At 47.0% G+C, this 23,296-nt stretch overlaps 1 protein-coding gene and 1 long non-coding RNA gene across 2 annotated transcripts in view; both read right to left on the bottom strand.

Annotated features, from left to right (window-relative positions):
• LRMDA (leucine rich melanocyte differentiation associated) overlaps positions 1 to 872 on the bottom strand; it is a 1,119,877-nt gene extending 1,119,005 nt beyond the window's left edge. The window contains exon 1 of the mRNA XM_050803127.1: positions 516 to 872. Coding sequence (XP_050659084.1) covers positions 516 to 872 — 357 coding nt within the window. The remainder of the gene's footprint in view (positions 1 to 515) is intronic.
• A 19,881-nt stretch (positions 873 to 20,753) lies between these two features.
• Positions 20,754 to 23,296, bottom strand: LOC126962491 (uncharacterized). The gene is made up of 2 exons (XR_007728702.1): positions 22,974 to 23,296; positions 20,754 to 20,979 (listed from the first exon to the last, which is right to left on the bottom strand). It is a non-coding gene; the product is annotated as an uncharacterized LOC126962491 (long non-coding RNA).

Below are 23,296 nucleotides of genomic sequence, written 5' to 3' on the forward strand. Positions count from 1 at the left end.
CTCCAGGGATGTGCTGGGACTTTGGGTACCCTAGACACTTTTGCCTACATAAACCCCTTCCTCTATTTACAAATAAGTAAATTTATATATTACAACTGCATTGGTATAAAGATGACTATATCAATGTGATTTATCAAAATGGATTATTTGACCAAAAGTTTTAAAAATTCGGATTATGAAATTGGAACATTTTCTGTGGGCCCCCAAAAGTACCGGGGGCCGTCAGCACGGTGTCCCCTGGGCCTGTTCAGTGAGGCGCTAAGGGCAGAGGGAAGTGGGGGGAACGGGGAACCTTCGGGGTGTTCTTCCCGCAGAGACAGGGTGTGTGCCAGACCCGAAACGGGGTCTGTAGTCGCCCCACTAGGGCGAACCTGAGCACCTGACGCTCACCGCCTGCAGATGCAGCCCCCTGAGGCGGGGACAGGGGTGTCTAGGCCCTGGGGAACCTCTGTGCGCCGCTGTTCCTCCCCACGCGGACTGCGCCCCGGGCGGAGGCGGGGCTGGCCGGGACTTACTTGAGTTCCACTGACCACGAGCCCGGCCATGGCTGCCAGGACGCGGCGGGCGCGCGGCACGGAGCGCGGGGGCGCGGCGGCGGCGGCGGCGGCGGCAGCGGGGAGCGCGGCAGGGGAGCGCGGCGGGCGCACAGTTCCGCACTGGGCAGTCAGCTGACCCAGCGGAAGCCGGAGGCGCGGGCCGGCCGCGGGCACCTCAGCTCCGCCGCGCGCCGCCGCCGCCGCCCCTCGGCCCGGCCCCCGCGCAGGTGAGCCCTGGCCGCCCACTGCAACAGGTGGCCCGCGCCCCGACGGCGGCCTGACCCCGACTCCCCGCGCCCCTCCCTCCCCCGGGTGTCCCAGTGCCCAACACTCCATGCCCACAACTTTATCGCGTTAGTCTGGGCCAGGCCTGAGGTGGGGGGATTCCTATCAGGGGCGCCCCTTCTGAGCCGTTAGCTGAGCTGTAGCCAGCCGGGCCTTTCCTGCATTTCGCAAGCTGCGTTACATAAGGGCCCTCAACTGCAGCGAGCAGGGGCCTCTTGGCTGAACTCCCCTCCCCACCAAAGCTGGTAAATTAGAAGGTTGAAGGACTCCTGGTGGGGCGGAGTTTCCATTTGTAGGAGGGGAGGGGGATTGGGGGGGGTTGAATTTCCCTATAAATAAAACGTGGGCTTGGTTAAGACCACCCCATCCTTTCCCTGTGGCCTCTAAGAGTTGACAATAATAAACCCTGGGGAAGGATAATTGGCTGGTGACCCCAAGTTTCAGGCATTTCTTCTCCTGCTTCTCAGAGGGAAAGAAATTTGTGAGGCTTAAAGTCATCAGTGGGGTCATTCGCGCTGTTCCCCACCCACCCCATCTGGAAGAGCTGGCCATGGGCCTCCTGTCTGGATGAAAGTAGACCCGGTGGGCAGGTAAATCCCTAAACCCATGCCTGTTTTTCTCTGAAAGGATCCAAATTTTCTCCTTGCCTATTCTTGCCTCCAAGCCCAGGATGCACAAAGCTACCAGATATCAACTGGTTGTCATCTTCCACTCCTGCTGCAGCTAAGAGCCACCCCAGCCTTAACTGGCATCGTCTCTCAGACAGCCCTGGTCCTAACACATTGTTAGGTGGGCCCTTGTCAGCATTTTGATGAGCAGTGTTGATCTCGGAGGGTTGACCTTCCTGCCCCTCTCTCAGCTGGGAGGAGCAGACTCAGAAGAGTGGAGCAGTAAGAATGCAGTCTTGACTGTGTTTACTTTGGGGGATTCCAGGAAATGCTGCAACAAAAGGTCCTGCAGGCCAAAAAAGAAAGCTTACCCTCCAGAGATAAGGGGATCAAAGGGAACCTTCCCAGGCCTGCTGGCCCAAGGACCAGCTCCCCCGCCTCCTCCCTCCTTCTCTGCTGGACGCACCCTCTCTGGTCCATTGTCCACTTTTGTCTGCTTTTCCTGCCTGAAAAGGAGGAAGTGAGCCCGGGCCCAGCCAGCACTCTGCCCTCCGCAGCTGCCTTTCAGCTCAGCTTTCCTAGAAGGGCTTTGACAGATAGAAGAGGACTTGTGGAAACAGGCCCAAGCCGACTCAAAGATGAGATTAGAGAACGGCTCTCGCTTCCCCAACCAGAAGGGAGTTACTGAAGGTCATCTCATCCATCCCCCTGCCTCCTTACACAGCTGGGTCGTCTAAGCATAGGCTGTTCTGCAGACACTACCAATGTCACCATAGTGGGCAGGTATCTTTCCCCCTTTCCACACCCTCTCACTACTATTGCCTCCTCCACATAGCCCCAGGGCAACCATTTTAAAAGCCCAATTTGATCCTACCTAAAATCTTTCAATGGCTCCTAATCAACTAATAATTAATACAGTTCAGAATCTCTAGTATGTCCCTGAAGATCTCTTATAATCCCATCAATTCTTACCTCTTCAGCCACGTGTCCCAGCTCTCCCGTCCTCTGATTGGTTTCGCAGAAGCTGTTAGTGTCGGCTGGAAATGCTTCCCCACCCACTGCTGTCTCTGTGAACACATCAAGAAGGCCAGTTGATGGCGTGGGGAAGGATCATGTGCAGAAATCACAAAAATTAAGATCACGATAGCTCTGTTGGAGGGGGGCTTTAGTGTTGGAACTGTAAACAATAGGGAGTTATTGAAAGTTCTTGAGCAAAGTAGTTGTCTTAGTCTACTAGGGCTCCTATACCAAAATGCCATAAACTGAGTGCTTATAAACAATAGAAATTTATTTTTCACAGTTCTAGAGGCTGGGAAGCTGAAGATCACGGCACCCACGATTTGGTGTGTGGTGAGGGCCCATTTTCTGGTTCCTAGACAACAGCCTTCTTCCTGTGTCCTCAGATGGTAGAAGGGACAAGCTAGCTCCTGTGGGCCACATTTATAACAGCACTAATCCCATTCCTGAGGGCTCCACACCAATGATCTAATCACCCCTCAAGGCTTTACCTCCTAACACCTTGGAGGTTATGACTTCAACATGCAAATTTGGGAGGAACACAAATGTTCAGACCGTAGCAGAAGTAATTTCCTGAATGTTGTTGGGGGAGGACACCAGCAGAAACAAACTGGATTCACCTGTCCTTACTCCTCAGCTTTTGGAGTTAGTCTTCAGAATAGAAGAACAAGGAGAAGGAGGAGGGGAAAGGAGAATAGAAGGAACAGAAGGAGGAAGAGGGGGAAAGGGAGAGAGGTAAAAGGAAAAGAAAAAGAATCTGTGTCCCTGGACCAAGGAAGATTGGAAGCCGGGAGGGGGAACATCCTTCTACCTCCTCATCACCGTTTCGAACAAAAACAAAGATTAAACAGAAATAGTGAAGATAGTGAAGTTCCTCCGTAATGTACCCCTCCCTCGGGGAGGGGAGAGAGCAAAAACAAAAACACTTAGATAAGACTGACCTAGGAGCTAGACAAATAATTCCTCCAGAATACAAAGAGTTTACAAGGGTGAAAATAACAGACAAGTCCCGTAGGGGCTTTGTCCTGAACACAGCTCTTTCTGCCCCAGCCACAGGAGCACTGAGGTAAAAGTTGGGCTCATGCAGTCACGGTCCTCTCACACCATTCTATGACTCATTGAAAGTGAGCTGCAAGCTTCCTATCCTGCCCCATCTTACTTCACAGCCGCTGTGCCCCAGCTTCTGGCCTTGTGCTAGGCACTGGGGACATCTGTGGCTAATACACACTGTTCAGGAGAGACGCTCAGACTTGTACACAGACATTCGCAGCACTGTGTCAACAAGAAGTGCTGTCATTGTGATCCTGTTTTCTGAACCCCAAATTGAGCACGTAGCCCAGCTTGTACAAATGCACTCAGGAGGACCACAAGACAGAAAGTTCAAATCCAACCTACGCTGACCACCCTGAGCCTGTGAATTCTGGAGCTCTGACGGGCACATGAAGAGCAACAAGGTTCAACTCATACAACTGGAGATTTCCTTATCGCCCTTGATGAAGAGGGCAATATTTTATTCCTATTGTCATCATTGTTATTATTATTCTGCTTTGGCAGAAGAGGCCCTTTGCCTTAGAGTCCTTCCTCCATCACATTCCTGGGGACAAAAAGGAAGATCCTGTTTATTTCCAATCAAGGGAGTTGATTCTGGGGTCGGCCAGAACCAGCGAAACAGGAACTGATTCCTTAAATCTTCCAACTCTACATTAGCAGCTGAAAGAAGAACAGGGCCAGTTAACAAAGTTTTGTTAGCATTCCTAACTATCCTTAGCTGCATTTACCTTCAGCCTGGCTTCATTTCTTTCAGGCCCAGCCCCTGGGCAGGTTAAGATGGTTGCTGTAATTAATCATGCCCTGGGCCCTAGTTCAGACTCACCACATTCAGATTTCAATTAAAAAAAAAAAAGCGGGGTGTCTGCTTAAGAAGTGCTCTGCTTATGAAATGCTCTTTGTTGCTGAAGCAGCCCCCTTTCAGCCTAAAGGAGAAAGTTTAGGAAGTGCAGGAAAGAAGAGAGGTTTCCAGGGCCCTCTTCAAAGTACTTGCACATATGTGAGGGGATTGAGGATGATCTGTGCTCCAAAGCCCCCCAGTATCTCCCAATCAGAACAAATTGAATTTTTAAAAATATATATTAAATACCATCATAATAGCTAGCATGAGTGTTCATTCCATAAATGTTAATTTATTATTCTCAGTGCCTCTAGTTTTCCTTTTTATTTTTATTTTTATTTTTATTTATTTTATTTTTTTTTTATTTTTTTTTTTTTTTTTTTTTTTTTTTTTTTTTTTTTGAGACGGAGTCTCGCTCTGTCGCCCAGCCCAGGCTGGAGTGCAGTGGCGCGATCTCGGCTCACTGCAGGCTCCGCCTCCCGGGTTCACGCCATTCTCCTGCCTCAGCCTCCCGAGTAGCTGGGACTACAGGCGCCCACAACCGCGCCCGGCTAATTTTTTGTATTTTTAGTAGAGACGGGGTTTCACCGTGGTCTCGATCTCCCGACCTTGTGATCCGCCCGCCTCGGCTTCCCAAAGTGCTGGGATTACAGGCGTGAGCCACCGCGCCCGGCCTTTATTTATTTTATTTTTTTTGAGACAGGGTCCCGGGCTGGAGTGTAGTGGCACAATCACAGCTCACCACAGCCTCGACCTCAGGGCTCAGGTCATCCTCCTGCCTCACCCTCCCAAGTAGCTGGGACTATAGGCACTCACCACCAAGCCTGGCTAATTTTTTTGTACTTTTTTGTAGAGACGGGATTTTGTCATGTTGGCCAGGCTGGTCTTGAATTCCTGGAGTCAAGCGACCCACCCACCTTAGCCTCCCAAAGTACTGGGGTTACAGGCATGAGTCACCGCATTTGGCTGTTTTCCTTCTCTTTAGGTTTTTTTTTTTTGAGACGGAGTCTCACTCTGTCGCCCAGGCTGGAGTGCAGTGGCCGGATCTCAGCTCACTGCAAGCTCCGCCTCCCGGGTTCACGCCATTCTCCTGCCTCAGCCTCCGGAGTAGCTGGGACTACAGGCGCCCGCCGCCTTGCCCGGCTAGTTTTTTTTGTATTTTTTAGTAGAGACGGGGTTTACACTGTGTTAGCCAGGATGGTCTCGATCTCCTGACCTCGTGATCCACCCGTCTCGGCCTCCCAAAGTGCTGGGATTACAGGCTTGAGCCACCGCACCCGGCCTTCTCTTTAGGTCTTAAAAGGTTTTGTCATTGTTTCTCTGTTAAAATGCAAACAATAGGACTGAGCATGGTGGCTCATACCTGTAATTGAGCACTGAGACCAGCCGGGGCAACATAGTAGGATTCTCTTACTAGAAAAATAAAAGTAAAGTAAAATGCAAACATTAGCTGGCTGTGGAGAAGGGAGTGGGTTTGAGGAAGGTGGGAGTGGTAAAGGAGCTTCTGCTTTTCACTCCATTTCTTCTGTGATTTTGGTAACATGCATATACTACTTTTATAATTAAAAACAAAAAAGGAGGAGATTGGCACAGAATCGAGAATTTAACCATGAAAACTACTATCTGCTAATCTCTTGGTACTATTTTAACAAATCCTGAAAACAGCAGTGAGAAACAAATCTTATTTCCCATTTTACCTGGAACTCGCTGCAACTCCAAGTCCTTAGCTGGGCTTGGGAGGCAGGTCATCGCTGACTTGGAGGAGGGGGACTCACATTGGACTTTCAACAGGGAAAGAGAACCCATCCAACTGTCTATTTCCAGTGGGAGCACCTTTCCAGAATCCCAACTTGACTTGGAGAGGTTCTGCCACTTGGAAGTTGGGGAAGGGTTCCTCCCACCCTCAATTAAAAAACACAGAACTTGGCAGTCAGTTCATTAAAGTGGTCCCCCATATCTATATTTTTCTGAAGTACTCCCAAAGTAATTTGGATTTATGATCATCCCAAATTGCTTTAGAAATCATCTACTCCAGTTACTGATGAGGGAAACTGAGGCTTAAAGGGCAGAAGGGACTTGCCCAAGGTCACCCAGCAAATAAGCAGGTGACCCCAGGCCACAAAAGAAAACAGGACTCCTCCTATGTCCCACTGAAAACAGGATAAGGAGGCTGGGAGGAGCACCTGAGAGATGCCTAATCGCTTCTTGTCACGTTGCAACCATTTTCCTCATATGGAGCCTCACGCTGATGGATCAGAAATAACATTTTGAAAGTTATATCTGCAAGGAAATGGCTATTAATGTTCTTCCTCTCCTTTTAGAGCGCCGAGGAATACATATTAATTTTCTCTCTACTTATATTGCCTATTTGCAAATTGTATTCACTACTCAGTGCTCCAATTTGTCCTACCCCTGAAGAGATTATGATGAATAAATGTGTTCCTGGAAATAAAATAAAAAATTTGTCACCAAGATTTATTTTTATAATTCTTTGTGGGGATTATTTTAGAATATATGGGGGGGCAATAATAATAATGTGCACATGAGGGTTCTGTTGTGACTTACCAATATTAATTCCGATTCTCTTCCCACTTCTCCGAAAGAAGCCCAGGCTGTCTTCACCGCTGTGAACCCAGAGCAAGCAAGTGTCAAGTGCACCTGGCACCACCAGTGCCAGAGTCTGAGGGCCAGATGAAGGTTGATACTGCTGGAGCGTTGTGGTGGGCAGTGCCCTAGCCTAGAAGAGCTGGGTTCAGGAGCTAGCTTTGCTACTAACTTGCTGGGTGCTCATAGATGAATCCTTCCACTCCTAAGGTCCTCAGTTTCCTCAAATGCAAACTAACCGATCTAAGGTGCTGTTGATTACTTAGATAAAAATGCACATCTCCTCAAATCTATTGTATACTTCAAAATACTAGGAGAGAATAATTTGAATGTTCCTAGCATAAAGACAAATATTTAAAGTTATATATAGCTGAACTATATTGAGGCTGGGCGCAGTGGCTTACACCTGTAATCCCAGCACTTTGGGAAGCTGAGGTGGGAGGATCAGTTGAGCTCAGGAATTTGAGACAAGCCTGGGCAAGATGGTGAGATCCCCATCTCTACAAAAAAAAATTGTTTTGAATTAGCTGGGCATGTTGGCACACACCCATGATCCAAGCTATTTGAGAGGCTGAGGCAGGGGGATCCCTCGAGCCCAGGAGTTGGAGGTTGCAGTGAGCTGCAGTTGCACCACTGCACTCCAGCATAGGCAACAGAGCAAGACTCCATTTCAAAAAAAAAAAAAAAATTACGTTTATCTGATCTTTACAAATTATATGAACGTATTATATGTATTCCCAAGATATATATATCTATTATGTATCAACAAAAATAAAAGAAAGAGAATAAGTATCTACTACTCACTAGTAGATACTTATTGAGCACCTACAATGTGTAGAGCACTGGAAGGACAAATAGTAACAAGACAGATACAGTCCTTACTCCTGTGAGGCTTGCATTATGGTGGGAGAAGACAGCTAACAAGTAGAAACATAATTTCAAGTAAGCAAAATACCTCATTTCAGATAGCAGTCATCTATACTGTGAAGACAAAAGTGGACAATGTGAGACAGGGTATGGGAGATGGGGGGTGCTAACCTAGGCACAGTGTCCAAGATCTTTGCTAGCCCTCCAAAGCCCTTTTCTTATGAAATCCTTGAGGAGCGCATCACAGACTGGATTTTGGCCCCACTCACCCCTTCTGCACAATGCTATTGTGATGCACAAACTGCACAGCCTCAGACAGCTGTGGAATATTCTGGGAAGGCCCCTCTCAAGGGAGCGACATTTGAGCTGAAGTCAGAATCATGAGATGGAGCCAGCCATGGGAAGGCCTTGGGAGAAGAGTTTGCAGGGGGAATAGCAAACACATTCTCTTAGTTTCATCTAGTCACTTTGCTTATGCTTGAGTGGTGAACTTGAACTCAAGTGTTTCCAAGGACAAAGTGTCACCCCAGCCAGAAAGAAGAGTCTTCCAGTACAGCTGCACCTGGCTTTGATTTGCTCCTCGGCTCCAAATCACAGGTGGGCTAAGGCTTCAGGATGCAGCAGCTGGAAGCAGAGTCACTCATGGACACACAGAGGTTCCACAGCTCTATAAAGCATCTGTGGTTTTCTTGAAGAGGGAAACACAGAAGGAGTGCTGGCCCTTATGCATGTCTGCACTGGCACAGAATCTCCCGGACACACAAAAGCACACAAACAGGCTGGGTACAGTGGCTCACACCTGTAATCCCAACGCTTTGGGAGGCCAAGGCAGGTTATCACTTAAGGTCAGGAGTTTGAGACCACCATAGCCAACATGGTGAAACACCGTCTCCCCTAAAAATACAAAAATTAGGTGTGGTGGCGGGTGCCTATAATCCCAGCTACTCAGGAGGCTGAGGCAGGAGAATCTTTTAAACCGGGGAAGTGGAGACTGCAGTGAGCTGAGATCACACCACTGCACTCCAGCCTGAGTGACAGAGTGAGATTTTGTCTCAAAAAAATAAAAAAAGAAACAAGAAGCCCACAAACATACATGTAAGCACACAGCCACGTGAGACACATGCCAACCTTGGATCCATGTGTCCCATCTCACAGCTATGGTCTGAACCCTGAACCTCATTCCTAGGCACACCCTGGTCTCCCATCTCACTGAATTAGCTACTAGTAGCCAGTAGAGAATGCAGACATTATAGATACCAGTACTTCTTTAGACCTGAGAGGATTTATAGCTTATGCTGAGGTGATAGAAATTTATTCATTCAGTTCATTCGTTCAAAAAATACGAGTTGAGTGCCTACTATCTGCCTGACAGGAATCTAAACTCTGGGGACATAGCTGTAAAAAAAACAAAAAGAAAGTTTCTACCCTTGTGGAGCTTATTTTCAGTAGGAGAACAGAAAATAAACGAGGAGGTCAGGCGTGGTGGCACTTGGGGAGGCCGAGGTGGGTGGATTGCTTGAGCCCAGGAGTTCAAGACCAGCCTGGCAAATGTGGTTTCTCCTGTCTCTACAAAAATACCAAAAAATGTGCAAAAATGACTGTAGACCATATGTGAACAAAGAAGTTTGGCTATGTTCCAATAAAACTTTATTTATAAAAACAGTGGTAGACCACATTTAACCAACGGTTTGTCAAATACTGGTATAAACAGTATTTGTGGTATTGATATTACACATACTGTGTGTGTATACATAGTCACACACACACACACACATATAACTTAGATATGATATTATTTTTTTCTAAAGTTCACCTTAGTATATTCTTATGGGCTTGTTGCATGTCTGTGTGTTTATGTTAAACAACATTGTGAACACACTGAAATAAACCTTGGAGAAATGTAAAAAAAAAAAAAAAAATTAGCTGGGCATCGTGGCACACGCCTGTAGTCCAAGCTACTCGAGAGGCTGAAGTAAGAGGACCACTTGAGCCCAGGAGGATGAGGAGGCAGTGAGCTATGATCCCAGCACTCCAGCCTGGGTAACAGAGCAACACAAGAAAAAAAGAAAGGAAAGGGAAGGGGAAGGGGAGAAGGAAAATACATGTGATGAGTGCTGTGGAGAACAATGCAGCAGAGAAGGGGGACAGGAGTGCCAGGTACATAGGGTGACCAGGGAAGGCCCTACTGAGAAACTGAGATGAAACTGAGATCTGCAGGAAGTGGGGGAGAGCCAAGTAAACTTCTAGGGTGGAAATGTGCCCAGCAATAGGAACAGCAAGTGCAAAGGCCCTGAGGCAGGAGGACGTCTGGCACGTTGGGGCTGGAGTTAGTGATGGGGGATAGTAATGATAAGTGAAGTCACAGGGCAGGTGTGAAGGGGGCAGATCATGTAGGGCCAAATAGGCTGAGGTTAGGACTTGAGTTTGTACTCCACCTGAGGTGGAGAGGGTTTTTTGTTTGTTTTGTTTTTGTTTTTGAGACAGGGTCTTCCTCTGGCACCCAGGCTGGAGTGCAGTGGAATGATCCCAGCTCACTGCAGCCTCAAACTCCCAGGTTCAAGCAATTCTCCCACCTCAACCACCAGAGGACCTGGGACTACAGGTGCGCATCACTACACCTGGCTAATGTTTTTTTAAATTTTTTGTAGAGATGAGGTTTGGCCATGTTGCCCAAGCTGATCTCAAACTCCTGAGCTCACGGGATCTGCCTGCCTCGACCTCCCGAAGTGCTGGAATTACAGGCGGAGCACTCCCGGCTGAATCGGGGGTCCTGAGCAGAGGATGGGCCTGATCTGACTCACATTTTGTAAAGACTGCTCTGGCTGGCTGGGCGCAGTGGCCCACGCCTGTAACCCCAGCACTCTGGGAGGCCAAGGTGGGCGAATCAGGAGGTCAAGAGATGAAGACCATCCTGGCCAACGTGGTGAAACCCCGTCTCTACTAAAAATATAAAAATTAGCTGGGCGTGGTGAGGCACATCTGTAGTCCCAGCTACTCAGGAGGCTGAGGCAGGAGAATCGCTTGAACCCGGGAGGTGGAGGTTGCAATGAGCCGAGATCAGGCCACTGCACTTCAGCCTGGCAACAGAGTGAGACTGTCTCAAAAAAAAAAAAAAGACTGCTCTGGCTGCTGTGCTGGGAATGGATCATGGAGAAGGGACAGAGGCCAGGAGGCCAGACAGCAGGCTGTCACAGGAATCCTGTGGACTGTGAACAGTGACTGGATGTATTTTGAAGATGGCATCAACAGAGTTTTCTGATGGATTGGACATGGAAAGTGTAAGAAACCGTAGCTCCAAGGTGTTTGCCTGAGCCGCCAGCAGGATAGAGTTGTCGTGCTCCATCCCTCACTTTCTGCCAGTCTCAGCTTCATCTCATTTTCTCAGTGGGGCCTTCCCTAATCACCCTGTCCACCCTGGCGCTCCCGTCCCCCTTGCCTGCTGTATGGTTCTCCACAGCACTCATTACTCTCTATTTACTTATTTATTTTCAATTCCCCTACTGAAAGTAAGCTCCACAGGGTGGAATTTCTGTTTTTTGTTGTTTTTGTTTTTTTGGTTTTTTTCACTACTCTGTTCCCAAAGTGTAGATTCAGTCAGGCAGATTGTAGGCATTCAACAAATAGTTTGATTTTATTTTTTGTTGTGTTTTGTTTTGTTTGACAGAGAAAGGGTCTGGCTCTGTCCCCCAGCCTGGAGTGCAGTGGCGAGATCTCAGCTCACTGCAACCTCTGGCCTCCAGGTTCAAGCGATCCACCCTCCTCAGCCCCACGAGTAGCTGGGACCACAGGCACACACCACCATGCCCGGCTAAATTTTGTAGTTTTTGTAGAGACAGGCTTTCACCATGTTGCCCAGGCCAGTCTCGAACTCCTGAGCTCAAGCGATCCGCCTGCCTCAGCCTCCCTACATATTGGTGATTACAGGCTGAGCCACCACACCCAGCCCAACAAATATTTTTTCAATAAATGAATTGAAATGGATGAGAAAATTAGAGGGTGAAGGGCATCAGGGGTCATTTTTAGACCTGATAAGTTTGAGATTTTTTGTTTTGCTTTGTTTTATTTTTTGAGACAGAGTCTTGCTTTGTCGCCCAGGCTGGAGTGCAGTGGCACGATCTCGGCTCACTGCAACCTCCACCTCCCAGGTTCAAGCGATTCTCCTGCCTCAGCCTCCCAAGTAGCTGGGATTACAGGTGCCCGCCACCACACCTGGCTAATTTTTTGTATTTTTAGTAGAGAAGGGGTTTTATCATGTTGCCCAGGCTGGTTTCAAACTCCTGAGCTCAGGCAATCCACCTGCCTTGGTCTCCCAAAGTGCTGGGATTACAGGCGTGAGCCCCAAGCCCGGCCTAAAATTATTTTGATGTTTATTTTTCATTGGCAGGGTTTTAGAGACAGGGTCTCGCTGCCACCAAGGCTAGAGTGCAGTGGTGCAATCAGAGCTCACTATAACCTCAAAATCCGGAGCTCAAGTGATCCTCCAGCCTCAGCCTCCCAAAGTGCTGGGATTACAGGCGTGAGCCATGTGCCTGGCCTTGACTTTGAGGCTTATAAGTGGAGATGACAAGAAGGAAATTGTATACATAAGTGTGGAGTTCAAGAGACAGATCTGGACTAGAGTTAGAAATTTGGGAGTCTTCAGCTTTCAGGTGGCATATAAAGTCACAAGACAGGATTAAAAAGATCTGAAGGAGGCCGGGCGCGGTGGCTCAAGCCTGTAATCCCAGCACTTTGGGAGGCCGAGGTGGGCGGATCACAAGGTCAGGAGATCGAGACCACAGTGAAACCCCGTCTCTACTAAAAATACAAAAAATTAGCCGGGCGCGGTGGCGGGCGCCTGTAGTCCTAGCTACTCAGGAGGCTGAGGCAGGAGAATGGCGTGAACCCAGGAGGCGGAGCTTGCAGTGAGCCGAGATCGCGCCACTGCACTCCAGCCTGGGCAACAGCGTGAGACTCCGTCTCAAAAAAAAAAAAAAAAAAAATCTGAAGGTCGAGCCCTAGAACCCTCCAACAGTTAGAGGTCAAAGAAAATGGAAGAATCACAAAGAGATTGAGAAGGAGCAACTGGAGAGGAAAGGAAGAACCGAAGGCAAGTTAGGGCTTGGGAACCAAGAAAAGAAAGTGATCAGAAAAGACAAGGTTCCCAAGGTGACAACCAATCTTGCCAAGGATCACCAGGGGATGTTGAAAGCATGGAGTGAATAGGATATTTGCATGGCCTCTAAAGTATCACCTCACAGGCCCAGCGCGGTGACTCACGCCTGTAATCCCAGCACTTTGGGAGGTCGAAGAGGACAGATCACTGGAGGTTAGGAGTTTGAGACAAGCCTGGCCAACATGGTGAAACCCCATCTCTACTAAAAATACAAAAATTAGCCAGGTGTGGTGGTGCACACCTGTGATCTCAGCTACTCGGGAGGCTGGGGCAGGAGAATCACTTGAACCTGGGAACTGGAGGTTGCAGTGAGCCAAGATCATGCCGTTGTACTCCAGCATGGGCAACAGAGTAAGACTCCGTCTCAAAATAAATAACATAAAATAAAAAATAGACACAAAGTGTCACCCCACAGACAAAGGGGAATTTACAAAGGGGAAAATGTACCTCTACAGTGGAGAGATCTAGGGGTCACAACCCTAACCAACAGCTCAAACAGCATCTCCAAGGGTGATACGACCTCACATCATGGGCCTCTGATGTGATTCGATGGGAAGTACACACCACCTGCATGCTGTTCTTACCATAAAAAGTTTAACCAGAATCTATGGGTGAGGAAACAGACAAATCCAGAAAGTGGAATATTTTATAAGACAATAATGCTAGACTGTCCAAAATAATATAATGAAAAAACAAAAAGGCTAGGAGAACTCTTCTAGATAAAAATGGACCAAGGAGACATGACAGCCAAGTCAAATGCATGCTTCTTTATTGAACACTGGAACTGGAAGAGGGACAGCTAAAAAGACATGATAGGGACAACTGGGAACATTTATATGTGAACTGTTTGATAATATTACTGACAATATTGAATTAACATTACTTTTCTTCATTGTGCTATCTTGTGGTTTCATAAGAGAATATCCTTTTCCTTAGGACATGAAGAAATTAAGAGTAGCCATCAAGATGCCCACAGATTTCAAATAGTTCCCAAAACTTGTGTGTGGCAGGGTGGGGAGAACAGGGAGAACCAATGTGGCAAAGTGTTGCCAGCTGGTGAGTTGAGGTGAAGAGTATTGGGCATTCATTGTCATATTCTTTACATTGTTTTCATATGTTTGAAAATGTTATAAATAAATACAATGTGAAGGACTGAAAGGAAGACGGCATGATCAACTGCGTCCAGTGCTGGTTAAGGCCAAGTAAATGGAGGACTGAGAATTAACATTGGATTTAACAATTTGTAAGTCATTGGTGACCTTGACAATCTGGACAGCAAAAGGGGCAGGTAGGGGCCAGACGGGAAAGAGCTGACTAGGCCTCACTTTGAGGACAATGGGAGTAAAATTAAGCACATCAGCATTTTAGAGCAATCAATCTGACAGTTTGGGAAAGGATGGTTGAGAAGGGAGAGAGTAGGAAAATGTCCTCACAGACTCTGAAAGTTTATCCTACCCCTAGAAAGGGTGGCGAGGGCCTTAAGAGAGAGCGCAGCAATAAGGATGCAAGGGGACAGAAGGGGATGGTTGCAAAGAGATTGCCGCCCAATTGCCTTGATGTAATAATACCTGCTTGGGAGCAAAGGATGAAGGAGCTTAGATGCTGTCATTCTCCAAAATACCACATGATAAGTTCCGTTTGGGACGTGATGCATTTGAAAGCCTTCAGGCATTGTGTCCTCCTCTGGGGAAAGCAACAGATGGGACTCTCTAGGACCAACAGCCTGCCCAAGCACCCGTGAGTCATTCCCATACTGCACTCTGTGCCTCTGACATCTGCACCACGCTTAGGGTGCTGGGGGCCACGGCTTTGGGTGTGACAGTGACCTGAAGATGCTTTTGTTTGTAAAGTCTCTGAATCCTGAGAATCCCTCTCCCCAGAACACCTTCCAAGTCCTGCTGTCCCTGTGAAGAGGCTTTCCCTAATGGTCCAGTCTTCGGTGACTGCTCCAGGGTCTGAAATGTCATTTTAATACATCTTCCTTGGGCCTGACATTGATGCCTGCTGTTTGGTGGTGTTATGTCCATGCATATCTGTTCCTGACTTCCCAACTAGGTGGTCAGCTCCTTGAATGAAGGGAACCCAGTTTATATCTCAAAATATTCCCAGCCTTGCCCAGAATGGATAATCAATAAACTGGAAAGAAGGAGATGGAGAGAGGGAGGAGGAGGATGAAGGCCATCAGTTAACACTCTTCATACTCAAGATGCCCTAAAAGCTTGCTGTGTTGACTTCTAACCGTGGGGACCACTTCTCATTTCTATGGGGGTGGGAGTGGAGTTACCTGGAGGCCATTGCTGTCAACCCCCCTAATTCCTGAGTTAGAAGCCCTGGTAGGAAGCCTCCCTGAAACAGCCCACTGTGCTCTCTCCTGAAGCTGTTTGCAGTAAGTGACTCACCCAATTAACAGCATCTACATAACAAAGACTTACCGGGCTGCAGAGGTCACGGAGACTGTGAAGTGTGTCTTTCGTGTATACTCTGGAGAAGGTTCACTAATTACCAGTCATTTCCACCCCTCAAGAGCCTGTCAGCCTTTGAGATGCAAGGGATAAAAGAATCCCCAAATTCCCACCCCACACCAATCACTTCTACCTCCCCAACCCACCCCTGCATTTCAAACCTGTGACTAATAAGTGCCAGCGATGGGTCTCTGCCCACCTGGCTCAGAGTGAGGAGGGAGGAAGGGAGAGGGGCGAGGTCACCTCCACTAGGAACATTTGTTAGTAAAAGGCAACTAGGAGGCTTGCAACATTGTCTCTGTTAAACAAGTAAGCAAACAAAACAAAACTTGTATTGCTTTTTCTCAATGTATAAAGTATGAATGTTTGTAGTGGAAACTACAGGTGAGCAAGAAAAAGTTAAAATCACCCACGACCCCACCCCTAAGACGACCAGCGGTCCCCTAGATGCCCTTGCAGCCAGTTTTCTAGGTGGTATTTGCTGTGGGTGTGTGTGTGCCCCTGCTCTTTCATAACCAGCTTTTTCCATTTAATGATGTATCTTCAACATCTCTTCCCACGAGCATATGGAAAGAATGTTAGAGGTGTCAGGGATGCTTAACTGGGTTAGCAGAGAAGGTGTGTTTTGGTCATTAGAGCCTGAGAGGGAGGCATTGCCAGGATTTCTGAAAGCTGAAGGAAGCTGTTGTGAGGCCACAAAAAGCCCTTACTTTTGGAACCTGAGCAAGTGACTCTCTCTCTGTGAACCTCAGTCTCCTCATCTGCAAATGGGGATAACAATATATGCCTTATAGGATTGTTGCAAGGATTAAGGGAGATCCTGGTTGTGAAAAAACTATACAAGCATTGAATGTTTATTACCCATTTTAATAAGTGTTCATTAATTAGTGCCTGCTTGTTACTTAGCTCTCTGCTAGTCTGTGTTGAGAGTATAAAGAAGGCATCTGGTTCAGCCCTGGAGGAGCTTAAGATCTAATTGGAAAGTTAAACACACACATATACACAAAAAGCTAAACAATAAGAATTTAAATAGCTAATAAAAGATATCATCAATTAGTAGATAATTAAGTGCCAGATGAGTGGCACAGACAGCAAGCACTCCAGGGGTTCAGAGGTAAGAAAGAACACAGGGGATAATAATAATGACCACTCTGAGCACTCTTTCTGTGCCAGGCACATGCATTGTCTCATTTAATGTACCCATCGACCATATGAAGTAGAGATCATTATTACATCCATTTGGCAGAAGAGGAAACTGAAACTTCAGAGAAGTGAAGAAGCTTGCCCCGGGTCACACATCTAGCAAGCGTGGTACTGCTGTTCCTTGGACCCAAGCAGTCGTGCCCCAGAGACCACCACATGCTGAAGCACCATGCTCTACTCAGATGGAAGGAGGGGCAGGGCGGTGCTGTGTCCTAAGCTGGATGGTACAGGAGGGAGCCTCATGAGTACAGACGGGACAGAGAAGGGTGTGTTGGTGCAGGGGGAAGATTCCAGGCTGGCTGGATGGCTGGTCCTCAGGGACAGTGGAAAGCAAGCCTTGACAGTAAGACTGAAGGAGAGCGGCCAGGCATGGTGGCTTACGCCTGAAATCCCAGCACTTTGGGAGGCCGAGGTGGTGGATCACTTAAAGGCCAGTAGTTCAAGACCAGCCTGGGCAACATGGTGAAACCCCATCTCTACCAAAAATACAAAAATTAACCAGGTGTGGTGGTGGGCGCCTGTAATCCCAGCTACTCAGGAGGCTGAGGCAGGAGAATCGCTTGAACCTGGGAGGCAGAGGTTGCAGAGAGCCGAGATCGTGCCACCGCACTCCAGTCTGGGCGACAGAGTAGGTGACACTCCGTCTCAAAAAAAAAAAAAAAAGATTGAAGGAGAGAAGTTGAGGCACATGAAATGCTTTTTGGCAGAAAATGAATTGTCCGTGAGGGTTTGCTTTTTTGCAGAAAATGAATTGTCCGTGAGGGTTTGGAGCAATGTGGGATCCAATCAAAGCAGTGTTTGGGAAGGTAGGACTAGGGGAGGCTACCGTAGGAGGATTTCAGATGGGTGCTGAGGAGAACTGAGGTTGAGGCAGAAGCATTTCGGGGAAAATGGAATGCCATCCTTCCTAAAAAAAACCCTTATTCCCCTACTTTTTACCTTTGTGACATTTTGGGTTAATCTACATTTGGTTCCGTGACTGCCAGCCTCATTCTAGCATGTTTACTAACTCCTTTCACACTTGGGTTCTGCAGGAAGTAACTCATTTGTTCCTTCCATAAATGCTTGTGGAGCTCCCATTTCAAAGGGAGAATTGGTCAACACAATCTGGGTGCTAATTATGATTAAGGGGGAAAGAGGTCAAAGATGATGCTAGTGGTCAGAGCCGATCCCCACCAGATCCCCCCAGTCCCTGCCCACAGCCTGGAAGACGCACCCTCCCCACACCAGCCAGCTCCCCGGGACACTGTTGCCACTTCTCACTGCACACCCCCACCCCTGCTGAAGGGGCTGGTCCTCCTTTTCTTCTGAAGCAGCAGGGCAAGGAAACTGAGAACATGACAAAGCCTTTGACTCTTCAAGTAAAACGTTGTGAATATGAGAATGTGGTCAAAGAGCCGGTAGGAGTCACTGCAGGGCAGCATGTTCAGTTACAAAAGTGGGGACTAAGAAAGTCAAATCATTAAAAATGTATTATATAACCTAAATATTAATTTTTTTGAGGGTCTTGCTCTCCCCAGCTGGAGTGCAGTGGCGCTGTCACAGGTCACTGCAGCCTCCATCTCCTGGGCTCAAGCTCTCCTCCCACCTCAGCCTCCTGAGTAGCTGGGGCTACAGGCGTGCACCACCACTCCCAGCTAATTTTTTTCAGCTTTTGTAGAGATAGGGTTGCACTATGTTGCTCAGCTGGTCTCAGATCCTAACCTCAAGCAATTCTCCCACCTCAGCCTCCCAAAGTGCTGGGATAACAGCTGTGAGCCACCACACCTGGCCCAACCTGTATTTATTGAATGCAGTTGATGTATATAGTAGACTACGTAGGGAATAAAAGTAAAATGACATCATTTTTGTCCTTATTAATGCCTTGATTAATGGAAAAGGTAAGGGGAAACAAAGGGAAAAAGTAGGGATAGAGACAGAAAAAGAAGAGAAAAGAAGAATAAACACTAAGCCCAGAGACATGAAGCATATTGGCCAAGGTCAAGGTTTGGGAAAGTGCAGTGCAGTGAGTAGGGAAAACCTACCTCTTCCCTGGTGCTTCCCCCCATACTCACACAAGACCCCAAATGCTTCAGGCCACCACTTTCCCAAGGAAATGTCCCCTGGAGATGTTTCTGTGCCATTTATTGCATTCCATAAATATTTTTGAGCACCCCAAGGTACCAGTTTCTTAAGCTCTTAAGCTCTGCTAAGAAAAAGCAGAGTTGATTGTTACCTAAGGCAGTCAATCTTGACAGTGTCCTTTGATGCCTTAGAAACTTTAATCAGAAATATTGGGTGTCATCCAAGCTTGTGGGAGGGAAGGGCTAGAAGGGAAAAATTCTGTACATTCTCAAACCAGGTGGAGATAAAAATTATTTTCTCACTGGGCTTTGGTAAGAGGTAAGGTAATGTTGTAATCTACCTAGAATTGTGTCCAGGACACAGTAGGCACTCAATAAAACCAAGTGTGATTCTCTCACTCAATGCTGACATGACTGCTTCTCTTTATTGCATTGATCAATTTTTCGGCTGAAGTTGTTACCTGGTCAGGGTGGTATTCAGCCAGGCTGTTTGGTGCTGGGGTCCCACACAAGTACCCATCATAGGAACCCACAGACACAACTAAGAAGTAATCACCATTGGACCTGTTTAGAAGCCACCTGAACAGCCAGGCTATGGCAAATCAGTTGATGTTGTTGGTTGTGAGTGACCAGGACTAGCTCTGATTAACTTACGCAGAAAAGGAATGTATCAAAAGGATATCAGGAAGTTCACAGAATTGGTGGGAAGACTAGAGACCTAGACTTGGGAAGTGGACAGGAATTGTCAGCGGCTGGGAAATGGAAATGTGGTTGGCTATGCTACCATACCAGCTAGTTAGGCCACTGCCTGAGTGGCTGCCATGATCACAGTGCACATGGCAGTGACTGTCCTCTCTGCCCCTCCTAGTCAATGCCATTGCACTGGGCTCACTGCTGCTACTGAGAAGAGTTTCCAAACTACCACAATCCTCTGCTCACCCTTTGAGTCTGAGACCCAGGTAGGGAGCATCCATTGGTAGAGGGCAGAGAGAAGAAGGATGTGGCCTCTTCCACTTCAGTAATCAGACGCAGGCCCTGCTTTCCAACAAGCAAGGGGATTCAGATGTTAGGCAACCAAATGAGTAGGAAGAAACTAAATGTCCACCATGCAATACTTAACTGTAGCACTGAAGGTTAAAGGTATTACCACACTTGCCTCCAGGTGTCTTTTGGCCATTCTAAAATACCAAAGCCATGCCATAAGACTGTTTGTCTGCTTCTGAGGCTATTTCAAAAGCTATACTTGAAGGCAAGTCTCTAAAGTTTCTAAAAACTGTTTTGGACCACTGTGATGGCATTTTTTTTTCCTTTTCTGAGATGGAGGGTGGTATTTCTTGCTAAAGTAGGTGAAGAATATGTCTGGCTACAATTATAAAAATCCCCAATTTCACTAGCTTAAATGAATAGGGATTTTTCTAACAAAATAAAAGTTTTGGAGAAGGAGGATTGTTGGTGATGGCTCAGTGTCCCAATGACATCAGGATTAAGTCTCTTTCTTCCGTTTTCTAGGACTTTCCCTCATGGTCACAAGATGGCTACTACAGCTCTAGATATTATGTCCAAGCTCATGCAAGGAAGGAGGGGAAAGGGAAGGGTCCAACCATAGGCATCATCCCCTTTGATCATGAAAATAGAGTGCTTCTCAACACTCACTTCCTGCTTTGCCACCCCTGTACTTCTACTTGTTCCTCATTTGCCAAAATAGGTTGCATGGCCACCCAGCTACAGGAATGCAAGGGAAAGATGAAAACAGGATTGTCATGATTGGCCTATGCCAAATGCAAACCACTGCCTGGGCCTGGTACATTACTGCAGTGTTCAAATGAGGAAGGTGGAGGGAGGCGGATATCAGATAATATATCTAAATTCTGGTATCAGATTTGACCATTGCAGGACTGGAAGTTAGACACACAAGCATGGAGGACAAGGGCTTTCCAGGCAGAGGAGACAGAAGGAAAACACAGGGCACGTGGGGAGAACAAAGAAATTCAATTTGGCTGATGTGTAAGTAGCTGCACTTTTGGTAAACTATCCTAGAGAAGTAAAATCACTAATTGCAAGGATATAGACATAAGAAATTTTATTAGCAAAAAAAACTTGGTAACAATCTATGTGCCCATTAAAGGGGAATGGTTGAATAGGTGTAGTATATACATCCTATGAAACATTATGTCACTGGCCGGCATGGTGGCTCACGCCTGTAATCCCAACACTTTGGGAGGCTAAGGCAGGTGGATCCCTTGAGCTCAGGAGTTCAAGACTAGCTGGGGCAACATGGAAAAACCCCGTCTCTACAAAAAATACAAAAACTAGTCAGGAGTGGTGGTACGTACCTGTAGTCCCAGTTACTTGAGGGGCTGAGGCGGGAGGATCCCTTGAGTCTGGAAGGTAAAGGCTGCAGTGAGCCATGTTTGTGCCACTGCACTCCAGCCTGGGCAACAAAGTGAGACCCTGTCTAAAATACTTACATACATATATACATATTTTTTAAAAAATTAAAATTAAAATTACTATGTAGCTAAAAAATGAATATATTCATTCCATATCTATAGACCCATTTATTATTAAGAAAGAATGAGCAAGTTGCAGAGACCCCTAATATAATCCTTTTTGTATAAACAGGCAGTAACACAATAGCTCCACATATATGAATGTAGTTTATTATGAGCATGGAGAATGGTGAAAGGGGTAGAAGTTATACCGCAGGTCCTTAACAATGGATATCTTGGGAGACTGGGTGGGAAATGCAGAGGAGGTGAGGAAGATCACTAATGTTTTTCTTTGTATATCTTTGAGTGTTTTCCTAGTTGAGGTGAACATGTATTTCTTTCATAATTTTGGAATGCATCTTAAAGCTTTACAAAAGTAGTTTGGAAGTGGGTTATGAAGAGTCAAGTGTTACATTGTGTGATAGGGAGCCACTGAAGATTTTTGAGTAAGGGAATGATATGGTCAGGAAAATTAACCCAGCAGGAGTATGTATAACAGATTAGAGGCAGGAGAGGTGGAGGATGGGCAGAACAATTAGAAGGTTCTTGTAGCAGCAGTTCAGTCAGAAACTAGTAAGAACTGAACTGTGATAGCAATAATATGTGAAGAAAGGAAGAGGAAAGGGGGCGCAGGCTAGAGCCTTGAGACATACATGCCCAACACTGGGAGATGGTCGTGGGTGGCATGTTTTTCCATTAAATTGTGTCAACCAACACATCTTGCATCTTGAAACCCTGAATAAATGACTGTAATCCATGTATATTACTCTTCTCCAACCTCCTCCAGCATCCCCTTATTTGACATTTACAATAAAGGCATTCAAAATAATGTACATTTTCATGAGATTTGTATCATCTTCCTCATTAAGTTGAGAACATCTTGGAATGTGAGACCATGCAGAATACTTACTGGTGGCCCCAAAAAGTGCAGTTTCATTCGTTCATCATAGTTGGTGGTTTACACAAATGCTCTTTCTTCATTTGTTCCTTGAAGGAACAGCCCCAGTCCCCTGGGAGTTTACCATCCAGTGAAGGGGACAGACTCTCAACAGGAAATTCTATTATAAGTGAGGGTAATGGGACGTAGGAGGACGCAGGAAAGTGATGTGTGAGCTGAGACCTGAAGGAAGAGGATGAGCAAGGCAGGTGAAGAGAAGGACAGGTCATTCCAGAGAGGCAGAGAAAAGCAGGAGCAAAGCCCTTGAGGTGGGGAGTAGCATGGCACACTTGAGGAACTAAAAGGAAGCCTTGGGTAGCAGTAGTTCTGGGTGAGGGGGTGTGGAGGCAGACCAAGGCAGAAAGGCAAGCTGGGGCAGAGCCAGTGTAGACCCTCCAGCCAGGGGAGGCAAGCTCAACTTGTTCTCAAGAACAATGGGAACCCGGATGCTTTTAAGCAGAAGAGAAACATGGTTGGATTTGCTTTTTAAAGAAGGCACGCTGGCTTGGGCTGGGACTACAGGATGCTCAATGGTCCGTTTTTCCCATTAGGCTGGGAGCTGGCCAGGGGCTGAGATGACCCCATGCCATTTATACCGTTCTCCTCTGTGCAGATCCCCCTCCTTCTCTGCACTGGCCTCAGCTGCAAATGGTTGTGGTTAACAGGCTGGTACTCCCCCATCAGAAAAGTAAAAGTCCCCCTCCCTTCAATACTCCCCCAGGGTAAGGAGTTGGGATGCTCCAGATCTGAAGAAAAGAAGGAATAAGGATAAGGATGGGATGTGGGTGAGGCAAGGCCGATTTATTCTCTCTGGGCCTCAATTTCTTTATCTATGAAATGGGGCATTCATGGTACCTACCTCAGAGAGTCGCTGTGGGCGAGGACATAATTCATACGAAATTTTCTAAATGGCACCTGGCACAAAATGAACAATCAAAAAGTGTTAGTTTTTGTTTTTGTTCTTCCTGAAAGATAGGTGGGGCCCTGTGATCACGGACTATATTCCCGACTGTCCGAGAGGATGGCTGCTCACATCCGCAGAGAGAGCGTGAGGACCCCTGGGCCAGGAGTACCAAATGACCTAAGTTTCAACAAATCTCACGTGCAAGTTTGGGCCTGGGATCCTAGTCCGCAGATGCTTCTGTTCCTGTGACTTAAAAAGAGAGTACCCCCAGGTGAGGA

This window comes from Macaca thibetana, chromosome 9 (genome assembly GCF_024542745.1).
Source record: "Macaca thibetana thibetana isolate TM-01 chromosome 9, ASM2454274v1, whole genome shotgun sequence".
NCBI classification, from domain to species: domain Eukaryota; kingdom Metazoa; phylum Chordata; class Mammalia; order Primates; family Cercopithecidae; genus Macaca; species Macaca thibetana.